We start from the raw sequence: 17,010 nt of genomic DNA, 5'->3' as shown, positions 1-17,010 counted from the left end.
TCACATTCAGCCCCAGCCAGAAGAAACACCTAGCTGGCCCCCCACCTAAACTCAAACTTTACTCATGCACTTGCAAAATTTGCACAGACTTGACTGCTGCCATGTTTATTTATAATTATACTTCTATTGCACTAGCGATTACACTTAGAACTGTAACAACTACCTCAAATGCCCACAACTGGGACAACCACAGCCAGAGTTGTCCTGCTTTGTCTCGTACTGTTGGATTGTCCTGTCATATGCTGCTACTTACTGTATGTCTTGTCTTGGGGTACTCTTGCCATACCTGGTTTTTCGTATTTAGTTTTTTTTAGTTTTAGTTGTTAGTTTAGCAACACTAGGCAAAGTAGATCAAACATACTGCACTTTACATTACTATAGATAAGTATCTAGCTTTAAGGTTTGTTTCGTCTTGCGCACCTGCACTTTGTTATTGTACATGTAAAACGCAGAGGATAGTGAGAAACGCAATTTCAATTCCTTTGTATGTTAAGCACATGTGAAGAAATTGACAATAAACTTGACTTTGACTTTGATAAGATCGGTTGCACATTTTGGTCTGGTCACCCCCCAGGGGGCCCTCCTGCAGTTAGAAAAGCCATAACACCGAAGTTAAGGAAAACGGCTCCACTGTGCATTGTTCCATTTTCAACCTCAAATACACATTTCAGTCAACTGATGCCCGCAGGTCTCGGACTGTGGGGACCACCAATGTATCTCCAAGAGTATTCGCCAAGGTACTGAGGTGGCTAGATTCGAACCCTCCAACCGAAAGGGGGCAGCAGCGGACCAGAAACAACATGCTGACCTGGCCATGGGACCACCCCTTTTGGTGGACCGGCGAATACAAAAGATGGGACCGGAGGACAAACGGCATCATTCTGACCGTGACACGGGAATGATCCAGATATCTCTGTTTTGGATAATTGGCTAGTAAACTGCATTAGACAATTTGGTAATAATAAATCTTCGTAGTGTTGTTGACGCGATGAATGTGTGCATGTGTGTTTATATTAACGCCCAGGAATCTTTCACAAAGGTAAGTAAACAATACAGTATTATTCAACTGGGTTTGCAATCAAAACTAAGATTAAATGTGAAAGATCCAACAGTGTGTAGCTGACTGTGATCTCTATTTTATCCAATTTATCCGGGCTACATCCATGGTGAGCTCGACTTCGTCTGTATCCTGTTACTTTTCAATGACATGATGGAAGTCAGAGTGCTACTGCACTTGCAGTAAATCACACCATTCCTAGTAATAGGACTATGGGAAATTTCTGCGATATCTGGTGGGTTTGAACATAAGGCATACTTGTTTTTACCATATGGTTGGGTGGGTTGTTGTTCAGTCACCTTGAAGTTACCATATTAAGCTATGTTCAACCAAAAGGGAAAGGAGCCGGTGGCAGCTCCATCAGATACTTTTGGAGACAACCGGGCTAAGCGAGACATGGCACAATTTTATCATTTAGAAGCCTATCACTGGAGGATTACTCTGGGAGAAAAATGGAGTCTTGGAATCTTTCCCTGGTACGGGGTAATGTCTTTAGCCAACCGTACTGATAATATTACATATACTCTCCAGGGATTTGCAGACAATAAAGGGTTTTGAATATCTGTTAATCATTCAAAAAAGCCACAGACTGACCTTGATTAAACATAATATGGCCCTTGACTATGTCTTGTCTAAGCAAGGGGGGCTGTGTGTAGCATTAAACTTGTCGGGAGATGCTTGCTATATCCTAATGCCGGCAACTCTGAAAACATAACCAGTGTTGTGTATTCACTGCGAACAATTAGGGGTGTGTTTGGGTCTTCTGAAGGGTCCGGGTCTTCTGAAGGGTCCGGCCTGTCAGCAACAAGTTGGCTGCAAGATAAATTGGGACCCTTTGGGAGCAGTTTTGGTCCAAAATCTAGTGGCCCTTATTCTGTCATTATGCATAATGTTTTGTATTTGTACAATACTGTTGACTTTCATGAAAACTATGATTCTCAGATGGGTTGGCATAGTAATGCCAGGGGACCAAGCTCAGCTGCCATTAGTTGTGGTCGAAGGTGACAAAAGTCAAAAAGTAGAGGAAGACACCATCGTGGTAGACGAGTATCCTCATTGAAGTTACAGTAATGCGATTTTACTAATTTTCTCCGTTTATGTTTTAGTTCATTACTCATAGGATTAGGTACTCCTATTTCATCATATGGCGTTACACAACAGCTAAGTTCAAATTAAACTTAAAAATGTCATGGGATTTGTGAAGAATTTGATGTTTACTCTTTGAGATAGCCCTGTTTGTCAAACAGTGTTTGTTTTGTGCTGTAAATCACATTAGAGCACACATCAACACATAAAAAGAGTCATTTTCAAAGTAAAAAATGCCAATGATGACAACATAATTGGAAGGTTTGGTTTGAAAATGACTGTTTTTATGTGTTGATGATATTTATGTGTGCTGTAATGTGAATTGTTTGTTATTGTTACATGATACTGGTAGATTTTTATTCTTTACAGGAAATGTGGATGCAACTCGGGGTCCCCGATGTGACTCAATGTACAAGGACTGCTGTTTCTGAGATGTTGATTTGGACTGCGGGCCCTGAGCTACTTTGTTTTGCACGGCCAGTGCCATGGACATTGCAGCACATACACACAGTCATCTGAGGGACGGTGCAACACAGGGCCATTACTGCCATACTGATTTATTGATTATGTGTTTCATTTATTTGCTCATCTTAGGTTCAAGTGATTGATTACTTTCAAACTTTACTTTTATTTCTGTGTTTGTGTGTTAAATTGTGACGGGGCGCCGTTATCCTGATTGGAATATGCAGAAGGGTTCCCTGAGGTCTTTAGTATGGGCCCCCTCTTTTTCCTAGTCTCTGGGAAGAGTGGTTTTTCGACGGGCTACCAGCGAATCTTTGTCCCCTCTGTGAGGATCGCCCTGAAATTTGTAATGAGGCTCATCGGTTGTAAATTGGGGAGTTTAATTAGACGGATACCTCGTAGCGTCGGGGGTTGTTGATTCTGCGGCCATGTGTGCATCCTCAGGAGGAGGGTCAGAGTAATATAATGTAAATTAATGTTGGTTTTCCAAGTTAAAATAACTTTAAATAATCATAAAAGGCCTTACATAGTTAGACTTTCTAAATTGTAGTTGAATGTTGATAAAGATTTATTTCAGGTTGATGTCATGTTGACTGTTTTCATCTCTCGTTCAAGGCCAAAGATGGTTGACCTTGAAAGGGGGAATATGTGGTATATTTTTAATATATGTGACCATAAGTCTTTATTCATTTTGGTTAACCTCTCTTGGTGGCCCTTAGTGTGTGTGTAAAAGGCCATTTGTACTAGTGGGGAACCAAAAGGCACATTCCTATACACAGGAAAGACAGTAGGGGGTCAGGAGTTATCGCACCTCTGACCATGCTTCGGGGTGATCAGATGTTACTTGAAGACAAAGGAAAAAGGGGGTTGAAAGATAACATGTAAAGAGGTAGACAAAAGTAGTTGTTGGAGCCCTTTTTTTTTTGGAAGAAGCTTGAAATGACATCAGTGGTGTTTGCCTGAATAAAATCTTATTCGAACCCATCCTCTTGAAGTTTTTTCCATCGCCAATCCAGCATTTCCAAAAGAGTGTTCCGGGGGCTAGTAGGGACGACCACTCCACAAATTACACCACACTAGTTTGCCGCAGGAAATTTATCTAGCTTCCTTTACCACTCAAGGGGAATATTTCCGAGTCCTAAAAAAAAAAAAAGGGGAAGGATGGAAGGGTGCAGAGGTTTACCGGTGAAGATGGAGAGCCACTCCAGGCCTATTTTCAGCATGTGCAAAGGTTTCTGGGCTTTGTACAGCGTGATGGGCTGAGTGCATTTCTGCTGGACGTACAACTCCAAATGGTCCTGGAGGTTGCGGCCCACACCTGAAAGCAAATCACCATCAACATTGAGCTCCTCGCCGTGTGCCCAAATGCAGCACCTGGTAAGTGTTGCACCACGGGGATGCCATGTCGCTTGAGCTCGTCGCCGTTCCCCACGCCAGAGAGCATGAGAAGTTGCGGTGAGTTGATGGCACCGCCGCTCAAGATCACCTCTTTATCTGCAAACGCCTGCCCAGTGACAACAGCTCATTTGGGACTTGGGGAATTGACAAACATTGTTGGGGGAACAGAAAAGCTGCCTCGTTTGGGGAAAAGCATTCTTTAGGTTTTCACACATTTCATCTTTAACAAATCCCTTCTTTTCATATGCTCGGTTTACAGTTTGAACCTTTTGACAGCTGGGGAATGAACGAGGAGACTTTTTTTAGGTCAATGATCACAAATTAACCTTGCCATAACCCACTTTTGGGAAAAGGCTTAGCGCATACATTCTATAGTTTACGAAAGCTTTTCTTCAGACCTGTTTTGTTTCTCCTTTGTGCAGATATTCCACGCCCACAGCTCGGCGGCCATCAAAGAGGATCTTGGTGGTCAAGCAACGCACCTCCGTCTTTAGATTGGGTCGATCCAGGACGGGTCTCAGGTAGGCACTGGCTGTGCTCCACCTCTTCCCTGACAATGATCAAGGTGACAAAAAACGCGTAGAAAATGTTCAAGACTAGAAGTGGGAAAGGAGCCCAGCCCCCATGTTTTCTTTTTGACCTCCAAAGATGGTCATGTCCATCCAGCCCAAGCCTTCTTGTTGGAATCCATTCATGTCTGGAGTAAAGGGGTATCCCACCTGCTGCCCAGCCTCAATAAAAGCCTGGTGCAGGGGGTGCTTGGTCTTCCCTCGGGACACATGTAAAGGGCCGCTATCTCCACGGTACCTGCAGAGAACCAATTTTGGACTGCAATGACATTTTTGCTAGCTGAAAGGCCAAGAAGCCAATGCTTACGCGATAACTGTGTCAGAATTTACCCTATGACTCCGCGCCATTAGTCTATCAGTTCTATTGCACCTCGGAGCACTTTTTTGACACTCTAGTTTTGTCTCTAAGTCCTAAACTAACATTTTGTAATAGTACTACTGCAAACACACCAACTTGCAGTTGTACCAGAGCACAGGTGTGGAACTCCTTCTGGAGGGCCGGTTCCTTGCATGTCTTCAAACTCCTCTCTCAAACACACCTGATTCAAATGATTAGGAGCATTTTCAAGCTCTTGTGGCGCTTGGTAATCGTCTAATTATTCAAATCAGGTGTGTTTCGGAGAGAAAACAGACAACACGTGCAGGATACTGGCCCTCCAGGATCGCAGTTCCACTCCTTTATACTAGAGTGCTTGGTTTACCGGAGGCTTGTTGCTCTGTGTTTCAATGCACTCGGCCAATTATCATGATTCCAATTTAAATGTCACAGCCATCACAAGATACCATGCACATAAATCCCTGTAATGGCTACCAACCCCAAAACGGATTTGGCAATTCAAAGTTTGCATTTACTAGTGAACAGGCAACAAAGAGGCCAAATTGTTGAGAGCATACCTGTCCCCGCCCAGCTCGTGGCACTGTGCCTTCCTGAAGTAAGGCAGGCAGTGGTCGTAATCCCAGCCATCAGCCCCTTCCCTCTGCCAGCGGTCGTAGTCATTGGCGTGCCCACGGACGTACACCATGGCGTTGAGTGAAGAAGAGCCGCCCCACACCCGCCCCCTCGGCCAGTACATGACCCGCTTGTCCATATGGGCTTGAGGCAAAGTGTGGTAGTACCAGTTGTACCTGTGGGATAAACAAAGCTGCTGTCACTGCAAGTATTCGAAAATAGTCGGTCTTCACGCTGTGTTTATAATGATTACCTTTTTTTATGCTAAATTCTCAAGTGACAGCAAAATGAAGCCTCGTGAAGCACTCCTCTAAATGGTGCTCTTGGTTTTAAAGCTAAAGTCTAGTGCAGAAGAAATGTCACACACACGTCACACACTTTTAAATTCAGAAAACCATAGAGATAAACGTGATTCAAGAGGCTTCATTTTCCCACTTCCTCAAAGTTCCTTCGTCTATCTGTTAACACCGTCCATCGTTTTAATTGGAAATGTCCTAAAGAATTGATGTCTGACAGTATTCAAGCTTTAACTTTTCAAATGACAGAAGGTTAGGTCAAGGCCTCAAGCTTGACCTCTTCCCCAAGTCCACTTGTTTGTGGTTCCGTTGGCCTTTAGTGCATGGGTTGCATGTTATTGTGTTAATTTTTATAAGTATATATATTTTTTATGTGTTAATTTCACGCTATTTTAGATTAAATTGTGATAGTCCACATACTCTTCAATTGCAATCAATTCAACTATTATTATATATTCCTGGGGCCAGAGCACCCGACATTGATGCTAGTCTTAGGGAGCTGACACGCAAGAGGCCTAGACACCAGCGTAATGCAAACAACACTAGTTACTCAGATATAGTGATACATGTTGGCTCCAACGATACGAGATTAAGGCAGTCTGGGTTTACAAAGAAGAACATAACTAGGACTTGTAATCTCGCTAAAAAGATGAGTCGGCATCAAGTAATTGTCTCTGGCCGTCTGCCTGTGAGAGACAATGATGAGAGGTTTAGCAGATTACTCTCACTTAAACGGTTGATGGCTAGTTTCTGTAGAGAGCAAGGTTTCCAGTTTGTAGATAATTGGCCCTCTTTCTGGCCCTTTTTAAATTTCTGAAAACATAGATTACTGCCTGAACCTTCCATGACTTCTCACATCAGATCATGACGGGTCGCAGGCAAGTGGCAAGCCTGCTAGAACGGGTGTGGAGTCGTTAAGCCTGGAGTTAACTGGCTCTAGGCTAGACTGTTACAACACACATATCATTCTTAGTCTAGGTCACTGCAATCCACACACTGCTTCATTACCTAACGCTGAATTCCCAAGTGATTAGATTTCTGCTGAAGTGGTGCTGAATAAGGAATGAAGGCATGCTTTTTCAACTGGTCGGATTAGTGACATAGTACCTAGGTGGAATATTAATACATGTGTTGTACCCATTTACAACCTGATTCCTACATGACTAACATTGCGACGTGGTTTTAATTACTCAAAATACAAACAAAGAGGGGACGCGGCAGGCGGACGGATCAGAAAGGAGGCAGATAGGACGGGACCTCGAGAAGGGCTTTTTTCGGCAGAACGGATAAAATGGTTGGAAGTATTGCTGGAAAGCTCTGCTGGACACATGGAGACAATCTGGCAGATTATGGCAGGGCTTTATACCGGGTGGTGGATCGGTGGCAGCCGATGCTGTTCAGGGCTGCTTGGCAGGAGTGGTGAGCCGGTGAGATGTGTTGGGCCATGATTGGCAGGAGGGATGAGCCGGTGTGATGTGTTGGGCAATGAGTTGCTGGACCGATAGCTTTATGACAGACACCCCCCCCCATCAAGGGACGGCTCCCTATATCCCAAGACCACCACCGGGCGGGAGGGAAAGGCCAATGGCCGGGGAACCCCCAGGTGCATGAGGGCAGGCAACGCGCCGGGGAGCTCCACGGCGCCCTGACAACCTGGAAGGCTGATCCGGATGAAGGCGGTGAAAGGCTGCGATCAAAGCAGGGTCCATGACATGGCGAGCTGGGATCCAGGACCGCTCCTCGGGGCCATACCCCTCCCAGTCAACCAGGTATTGGAGACCTCTGCCACGCCAACAAAAACGGAGCAGACGCCGGACTGTGTACACAGGTCCACCAGAAATGAGCCAGGGAGGTGGGGGAGGCATTGCTGCAGGAACCAGAGGGTACTGAAAGGCCGATTTGACCCCAGAGACATAAAATGTAGGATACACCTTCATGGAGCGAGGCAGAGTGAGACGCACTGCTGCCGGACTCAACACCTTCTCAATGGGAAAGGGGCCGAAAAAGCGGGGTGCCAATTTATTGGACTCTATGTGAAGGGGCAGGTCCCTGGTCGAGTGCCACACCTTTTGGCCCACACTGTAGATCGGAGCTTGTGTGTTCCGCCTGTTGGCCGACCGGGCATAGTGTCCACCAGCACATAGCACGGCCAACCGAGCCCATGCCCGCCGACACCGTCGGGCCAACGCAAGCGCAGACGGACAGGAGTCGTCCCTGTCCAAAACTGGGAACAGCGGGGGCTGGTAACCATGCACACACTCGAACAGCGACAGGCCTGTCGCGGCGCTTGTCAGGGAGTTGTGAGCATATTCAGCCCACAAAAGTTTTGGATGGATCCTTGGGCACCAGGCAACGTAGGGCAGTCTCAACCTCCTGGTTTATCTGTTCTGTTTGCCCGTTGGTCTGTGGGAGGAAACCGGAGGATAGACTGACGGTGGCCCCAATGAGCTGGCAAAACTCTTTCCAGAAGGATGAGGTGAACTGTGGACCTCTGTCGGAAATCATGTCAAGAGGAAGGCCATGCGGAAGGAAGACATGATGGAGGAGAAGTTTCGCCATTTCTTTTGCTGACGGGAGCTTGGGCAGGGTTACGAAGTGCACCACTTTGCTGAACCGGTCCACTACTGACGCGATAACTGTGTTGTCATCAGAAAGGGGCAGGCCAGTGATAAAATGCAGTGAGACGTGAGACCAGGGCCGGTGTGGGATAGGCAGAGGGCAGAGTAGGCCGGCCGGAGGCTTGTGACTGGACTTATGTCGATTGCAGACTGGACAGGCCTTGATGAACTCACGTACATCATGATCCATTGTGGGCCACCAAAAGCGTTGACTGAAGACCCCCAAGGTCCGCTGAACACCAGGGTGGCAGGTCAGTTTGGTGGAAGGAGCCCATTGCAACACCTCGGACCGGAGAGAGTCAGAGACTGGCAGGCATCTAGGTGGACAGGTGCTGGTGTGGTTTGATTCCTAACCGTAGACTTGATCCTCTCCTCTATCTCCCACGTAAGAAGGCCGACCACACAAGACGAAGGATTGTATCAGGCGCTTTGCCCAGGGTGTCCTCCCGGTTTGATGTTTCGTGATCTGGAGAGGTAGGAGAGGAGGAAGTCAAACCTGGGGAAGAAAAAGTACCACCGGGCTTGACGGGAGTTAAATCGTATGACCTGCCGTGTGTACTCCAATTTTTTGTGGTCCCTCCACATCTGGAACGGGGCTTTGCCACCTTCCGGCCAATGCCTCCATTCTTCTAAAGCCACCTTCACAGCCAACAGGTCACGATCCCCGATGCTGTAGTTAACATCGGCAGGAGAAAGACGACAGGAGTAGAAGGTGCACGGGTGGAGCTTGTGATCTTTTGCAGACCGCTGAAAAAGAACAGCTCCAATCCCAAATTCCGAAGCATCGCCCTCTACCACAATTGCAGTTCTAGGTCAGGCATCAGGAGAATGGGGGCTGACATGAAGCAATTCTTCAGGGCCTGGAAGGCCTCCTCAGCTGCAGACGTCCTTTGGAACTTTGTTTTGACGCTGGTTAGAAACGTGAGAGGCCGGGCTATGGTGCTATAGTTCCTGACAAACCTCCTGTAGAAAATTGCAAAGCCAAGGAAACGTTGTAGCTGTTTTCTGGTGTCTGGTACTGGCCATGAGGTGACTGCTGAGACCTTAGCTGGGTCCATGCCAATGTGGTTCTGGGAAACGAGTACCCCAGGAAGGAAACAGAGGCGGAATGGAACTCACATTTTTCAGCCTTAACATACAGGGAGTTTTCCAGCGGACGTTGCGAACATGCTGCACGTGCTCCTCTTGCGTCCAAGAAAACACCAAGATGTCATCCAAATATACAAAGACATATCAGTCCAACATTCCTTGCAGAACATCATTGATGAGGGCTTGGAACACTGCGGGAGCATTCTTAAGTCCAAAGGGCATTACCAGATATTCGTAATGCCCCAGGGGAGTGTTAAGTGCTGTCTTCCACTCATCCCCTTCTCTGACGCAAATCAAATGGTAGGCGTTGCTAAGATCCAGCTTGGTGAAGTGCGAAGCCCATTGGAGAAGCTGGAAGCCAGAGGTCATGAGGGAGAGAAGGTACCAGTTTTTAATGGTAATGTTATTCAACTCCTGATAGATGATTCACGGACGCAGTGTGTGATCCTTCTTGGCCATATAAAAGAATCCTGCGCCCGCAGTAGAGGACAAAGGGCGAATGATGCCTGCCTCTAAAGAGCCGGTGTATGTACCTCTCCATCACTTGCCGCACCGGTCCGGACAAGGAGTAAAAGCGGCCCCTAGGGGGCGTCGCTCCAGGTAGCAGGTTGATTGCGCAATCGTATGGCTGGTGAGGAGGCAGGGACGTTGCTTGCGCTTTGCTGAAGACTTGACTGAGGTCATAATATTCGGAGGGAACACCAGCGATGTCCGCTGAGGCAGGTGGAGCGACACAGGCTGCAGGGACGGAGGCTCGATGGAGGCAGGAAAGATGACATGATGGTCCCCAGCTGAGAATGACAGCCTTCTCCCAGTCGATGTGGGGGTTGTGACGACGGAGCCATGCACAGCCCAGGATCAAAGGGATGTTTGGATGTTGAAGGATATGGAACTGGATTTGCTCCTGGTGATTACCTGCCACGTGCATGGAGAGCAGGCATGTTTGGTGTTTGATTAGCCCTGAGGACGCCCATCCAAGGCGTGGGTTGGAGTTGGTTTTAGCAGGGGAATGTTTAACCCTAATGTTTAGGCCAAGCTGACTCAACAATTTTCTGCTGACAATGTTGGCACCCGCCCCAGAATCCACCAGGGCCCCCAGAAGATGCATGCAATCGGGCAAGACCAACCGGACCTGGAGGAGACGTCTTGGCTGTGGGGGGAAGAGAGCTTGGCCCAACCGTAGCCCCTTGCCTACGGCCGGGCCCTGGCTTTTACTGGGCATGTGGCCCCATAGTCGCCCTTTCCTCCGCAATACAGGCAAAGGTCTCCCGCGCGGCGGCGGCATTCATCAGGCAACAGGGAGGCGCGCCCAAGTTGCATGGGCTCGCTTTCGCCCGGAGATGGCGCCGATGTCATAGGCTGGCAGGGAGTCTGCCACGCCGGAGAAGGCGCTCCTCACTCCTGTGCCTCCCTCTCTCACTCGCGCCGTCGGTGCCACAGACGAATGTCAATACGGGTGGCCAGGTTGATTATCACGTCTAGAGTCACGGGAAGCTCGTGGGACACTAACTCATCTTTGAGTTGCCAAGGGAAGCCCAAGCAGAAAAACGTCCACGAGCGCTGAGGTGTTCCAGCGATTCTGGCTGGCTCAGGTGCGGAAATCTAGGGCGTAATCGGCCACCGACCTTTTGCCTTGTCGTAGCTCAAGGAGGCCTCGACCCAATTCGGCACCGACATAACTGAGTCCAAAGACCTTCTGGATCTCTGCTGCGAGGGCTTGGAAGGAGACACATGCGGGGTTCTGTCGCCTCCACTATGCCGTGCCCCACAGGCGGGTGCGCCCTGTGCGGTGATTTATCACGAACGCCACCTTGGCTTGCCCCGAGGCGAACATCCTCGGATGGAGGGCAAACAGCAAGGAACAGTTTGTCAGGAAGGCTTCGCACGTTTCAGGTTTGCCGTCATAACGTTCCGGGATTCCAACCTGGGGCTCGGGGGCAGCGCGTGATGCCGGTGGAATGGCGACTTGATGTGCTGGGTCCATTACGTTTGGCCAGATCGTCCTGTCACGGCTCAGAGATGGAGGACCCAAAAGCACACACAGGTAAGTGCAGGTAAGGACAGAATATTTATTTGCTGAATGGTACTTGCGAGGACGAAGGCAGATGAGGATGTACCACGGTGGCGGGGCTCTCCGGGTCAGAGTAGAGGGGATGTGGCAGACGAACGAATCAGAGAGGAGGTGGATAGGATGGGACCCTGAGCAGGGGGCTTATTTCAGCAGGATGGATAATCTGGTTGGAAGTACTGATAGAAGGCTCTACTAATCTTGTTAATTGTGAAGGGAAAAGCCCGGGCTTTATACTGGGTGGTGGATCGGTGGCAGCCGATGCTGTTCAGGGCTGATTGGCAGGAGGAGTGAGCTGGTGAGATGTGTTGGGCAATGAGTGGCTGGACCGATAGCTTTGTGACAGATAGCTTTGTGACACTTATGGCTATTTCATTCATTCAATTTAATTGTATTCTAACATGCAAATTTATTCACTATAGGTGACTTCAATATTCATATGAACGTTGGAGCCACTTAATGTAGCATTTCAAGCAATAATCGATACATTTGATTTTACACAAATAATAGAAGCAGCGACGCACCGGAATAACAATATCTTAGATTTAGTGTTAACCTGTGGCCTAACTGCTTCAAATGTCACAATTGTGTCGTATACCAAAGCTATGTCTGATCATTATCTTATAACAGTTGAAGTCCTAGCTCAGTGTGGACTTACTGACCACAACCAAGGCTATAAGAGCCGTGATATTAACTCATCAACCACAGCTGGACTTTCTGAACTACTGCCTTTCGCAACAGCTGCTTTTCCGTCTTTCATTGGTTCAGTTGATAAGATCATATACGATTTTAATACTGTTCTTTTAAATTCCCTAAACTCTATAGCACCATTAAGATTTAAAACTCGTCCAAAGCGGCACACTCTGTGGTTTACGGACAGGCTCACGCTTAAATCGTTAAGTAAAAAACTTGAGCGTGAATGGCGGACAACCAAACTTGAGGTTTTCCGTCAGGCCTGGTGCCATAGCTTGTTGAAATATAAAGAGGCTGTTAGGTTAGCTAAAACAAATTATTTTTTCCAAAATGATTGGTCGAAATAAATACAACCCTAAATATTTATTTGATATTGTCACAAAGCAACAGCAGCAGATTAATCATAGCTCCCTCAATTCAGCACATGATTTAATGCAATTCTTTACTCGGCGGATTAGATAATAAGGGACGAAATAAAAAAATGCAGCCCCACTTACCCTCTTGGGTTCTGTTATTGCTGATGGTAACCCTGTCCCAGTTTGATTTAGTATCCCTGAAATGTCTTACACAGCTGTTTAAAAGAGCAAAGCCGACATCCTGCATGCTCGACCCGCTTCCGGGCAAACTCGTTAAACTTAATCCTGATTTTGTCATGAAGATTATCAATCTGTCGCTCTCCTCTGGCATTGCACCAAAAGGTTTTAGGACGACTGTCAATCAACCATTACTTAAGAACCGGTGTCACATCTTCCGTTTATTGCAAAAATTCTTGAGAAAGTTGTACACAACAGCGATTGCATGAGAGATAACAGTAGATTTGAACTCCTCCGGTCAGGATTTAGGACCAACCACTCAACTGAGACAGCCTTTATTAAAGTAACGAATGATCTTCTCTTAGCCATGGTTCCATGGACACTATTGATCATCATAATCTTATAGAAGGTCTTGAATCATGTGTTGGTATCTCGGGATCAGCACTTTCTTGGTTCAGGACGCATAGTGTCTCTTATGGCAATGCAATCTCTGAATCTTTCTCCGTGCCCAAAGTAGTTTTGCAAAAAAACTCTGTGTGATATTTCACTCAATTCTGTCTTTTCAGATGCATATTAAGAACACAACGAGAATGGCGTTTTTTCACCTTCGCGATATCGCTAAAATTCGCCCTATTCTGTCTCCTAGCGATGCTGAAACAATTGACTATTGTAACGTCTCTTTTCCTAGGCTTCCCATGTCCTGCATCAAAAGCCTGCAGTCTGTACAAAATACAGCAGCGAGACTCTTGTCAAGGATGAGAAAGTTCGGTTAAAAGCCGATTAGATATCGACCCCGCGCACTAAAAAGAAGTCCGCGGGATCAAGGGGCGCTTTTCATTCGCACGCCAGTACTCTGGAATGCCCTACTTATGGAAGTTTCCACAGCCACCTCAGTAGACATCTTTAAATCCAGACTAAAAACACATTTATACTTGCAAGCATTTAGTTAATGGGCCTGTCTGCAGCTTTCTTCTTCTTTTTCCTGACCCCTTTTCCCTCCGCTCGGAGAGGGTGCTAAATGGTGAAAGATGATTTGAATTCATTTGGCTCTGTGCTGACAATTGTGGGTTATGAGATCGACCACCTGCGGTCCACCTGGCTGGACTGGTGATAGGTTTCTGCCCAATTGTTTCGCCTGCTGTCAAGATTGCACTGAGGGTTTCCTGCATATGGCACAAAGTTTTCTGTAATCTGGATTGTGTATCTGTATTTGTCTATTTGGTAAACGCAGCATTCACTTCAACCTGATGAGCCTGAAAGGGCTCCCACCTGCGGTCCATTCTGAAGGTTTCTGATTTTCACCAAATTGGAGTTTTTGTGTTTTTCCTTCCCCGTCTGGGAGCTTTGAGCAGAGGATGCTGACGTGTACCTATTATCAAAAAGATGTCTCTGTACAACTCCTTTTTTCACAAGAAGTCTCGACATGATCTCTTTTCACCCGTGAAACCCTTTGAGACTTTGCTGATTCAGGGCTATACAAAAAACATTTGATTTGATAAAATTTGAACTACCGTATTTCCCGCACTATAAGGTACACCAGATTATAAGGCGCACCCTCAATTAATTACATATTTTAAAACTTTTTCCATATATAAGGTGCACCAGATTGTAAAGCGCACCTCAATTAATTACATATTTTAAAACTTTTTCATTCACAATATAATAATACTCAAAGTAATAACAATAATAACTCAATAACTAAACTCTCAATAGGATAATAACTCAATGTTAATATGACCAACCTTGTTCAAGTGTAAACACACAAAAGAAACAGGTAAAGCTTACTTTCCCATCATTCCCCATCTACGAATCCCAATCTCAATATTGATACATATATAAAGCGCACCTGATTATAAGGCGCACCATCAGCTTTTTAAATAAATTAAGGCTTTTAGGTGTGCCTTAAAGTGCGGAAATACGGGAGTTTAACTCATTCAATGCCACCTTTTAAAGACTCCAGACATTCAATCCCAGATACTTTTCAAAAAACGGGAAAAATATGTCCCTGGCATATCCAGTGGTGGACTGTCAGGGCCAGCAAGGCCTTCTCTGCTGGCCTAAAATAACCTGACATTATCCTAATGCTAATAAAATATAATAATGATCATAACTATAACAAAAGGCAATTTCATTTCAAAATTTCAAATATATATATATATATATATATATATATATATATATATATATATATATATATATATATATATATATATATATATATATATAAAAGTATTCTCCATATTCTGTTCTTTTCCTGTCATATCGATATGGTTACATTCCTACAAAAGCTGCCGCTTTAGTGTAGAGTTTTTAGCCAATTAGAATTCAGCTAACGTGTGTCGCCAGGCAGACTTCATGTCTGCTTAGCGGGGAGGCACCTGAGCATTTGCTTGAACAAGTAGAAGGCTTCTGTGCAGTGTGCAAAGACATAATGTGTACGGGCCCATATTTTTGTTAGACAGCTGCAATAGCCAATGGAGTCATAAGATTTCCATCTAGAGGCCTCAATTAGAACTTGACGTAAGTGAACGTTCACTGCAGGAATGCGGTGTATTGATCCACCATGTTTAACGGTGAAAGTGGCTAAATAAAGTTATTTCAAACAAAAAATAGAAAAAACATGTAGCTCAACCAGCTAACGTTAGCGTACATTAAAGCCAGACTCGCGGGCGCTTTTCTTTTAATTTAACCCACAATGACTGAAGAAGAGCAAAAGGGAAATTGGACCGACGCAACTTTGAGCATTGGCGTCTATCAATACAAAAAGATTAATTATTGGAAATGAAGCATGAAAGTCTTTCTGAGGAAAAAAAAAACCATTGGAGTATGTACTGAAGTAACTTGGGGACAACCGTTTTGGGTGAGTTAATGTTTTTGTCATTTTATGTCATTCATATTCAAATGTCATGTTTGGTTGTCTTTTGTTGTTGTGGGGTTTTGTTCAGGTTTCTGTTCCACGCGCGTCTGCCTCTGTGTTCTCATTAGTTTGATTTCGTCCACCTGTCTGGTGATACTTTGTCCAGTTTTGCTCCCATTCGGTTCTGCCTCATTTCCTTGTTAAAACTTCCTTTTTGAGAATAATTTTTGTCAGTTTTCCTGCATTTGTTGGGTCCCGTTCCTTCCTCCTCCCATCTCAACTTACCATGCCCAGACGTGACACTTACCGTATTTACCGCACTATAAGGCGCACAGGATTATAAGGCGTACCATCAATGAATGGCCAAGTTTCTAAAAAACGCCATATATAAGGCGCACCAGATTATAAGGCGCACATAGAGTTGAAACCATATTACTGGCTGGGGTTGCATTATGCATCCACTAGATAGAGTTGCGTTATGTAGCCACTAGATGGTGCTTTGCTAAAGGGAATGTATTAAAAACAATCAGCAAAGTCATCAAACTTTATTAGTAGAATATAAACTTTATTCATTCAATATAAGCGTTGTATGGATATTATATTAAGAAATATTTGTTATTAAAAAAAAAAAATCAGATAAACCAGAAAATGTGTTATTGGTAATTGCTATTTAACTACTAAACAGGAGCCGCAGAGCAGAATAGATCCAGATCAAGCCATGCACTTGTGAACGCTGTGCCGCAGTTCTTTTGATTTTCCCTTTGGAATGCATTATATATTTTTGACCAGCTATTTCGTTATGGAGCACAAAGAAGTTACAAATAAACGAAAGTCAGGGAAATTTAAACAACAAACATGCAAAGGTATGAGTTTGGAGCCAAGCGCGGGTGAAAGCTGGCGCCGCTGTCTTTTTCATTTTTTTCTCGGCGTGCATTATATATTTTTGACCTGCTGTTACGATATGGAGCACAAAGAAGTTAGGAATCAACGAAAGTCAGGGGAATTCAAACGGCAAACATGAGTGTGGGGCCACACACTCTTAAGTCCTCAAAAAAAAAAAAAATCGTGTTGGGCCAGCAAATCAAGTTAATTAATTGCGCCGGGCAGTGTCGGCTTTAATACCCTCGAGCCAAGTCGGTTTGAACTGGATTTTTTAGGCAAAAACTATAGTTTATGCAGTCAGCACATGGTTTGATCCATATATAAGGCGCACCGGATTATAAGGCGCACCGTCAGCTTTTTTAAAAAAATCAGGCTTTTGAGTGCGCTTTATAGTGCGGAAAATACGGTATATTTAAATGCTTTTGTAATTTTGTATACAATCTTGATAATTCT

The 17,010-nt window shown here is 45.3% G+C and overlaps 2 protein-coding genes across 2 annotated transcripts in view; one reads left to right on the top strand and one right to left on the bottom strand.

Moving 5' to 3' along the window:
* Positions 1-17,010, top strand: part of il17rb (interleukin 17 receptor B) — a 48,364-nt gene that overhangs the window by 13,215 nt on the left and 18,139 nt on the right. The window contains exon 2 of the mRNA XM_088440957.1: positions 4,426-4,524. The gene's annotated coding sequence lies outside the window, so the exon portion shown is untranslated. The remainder of the gene's footprint in view (positions 1-4,425; positions 4,525-17,010) is intronic.
* chdh (choline dehydrogenase) overlaps positions 1-17,010 on the bottom strand; it is a 42,159-nt gene that overhangs the window by 15,568 nt on the left and 9,581 nt on the right. Inside the window, exons 3-7 of the mRNA XM_088440892.1 lie at positions 5,467-5,697; positions 4,644-4,810; positions 4,402-4,553; positions 3,980-4,109; positions 3,789-3,923 (exon numbers count right to left, since the gene is read on the bottom strand). Coding sequence (XP_088297018.1) covers positions 3,789-3,923; positions 3,980-4,109; positions 4,402-4,553; positions 4,644-4,810; positions 5,467-5,697 — 815 coding nt within the window. The remainder of the gene's footprint in view (positions 1-3,788; positions 3,924-3,979; positions 4,110-4,401; positions 4,554-4,643; positions 4,811-5,466; positions 5,698-17,010) is intronic.

Source organism: Hippichthys cyanospilos, chromosome 2 (assembly GCF_059441005.1).
Source record: "Hippichthys cyanospilos isolate Australia breed blue-spotted pipefish chromosome 2, RoL_Hcya_1.0, whole genome shotgun sequence".
NCBI classification, from domain to species: Eukaryota; Metazoa; Chordata; class Actinopteri; order Syngnathiformes; family Syngnathidae; genus Hippichthys; species Hippichthys cyanospilos.
The sequence above is the reverse complement of the archived record's forward strand: the minus strand, read 5'-3'. Positions and strand labels throughout refer to the sequence as shown.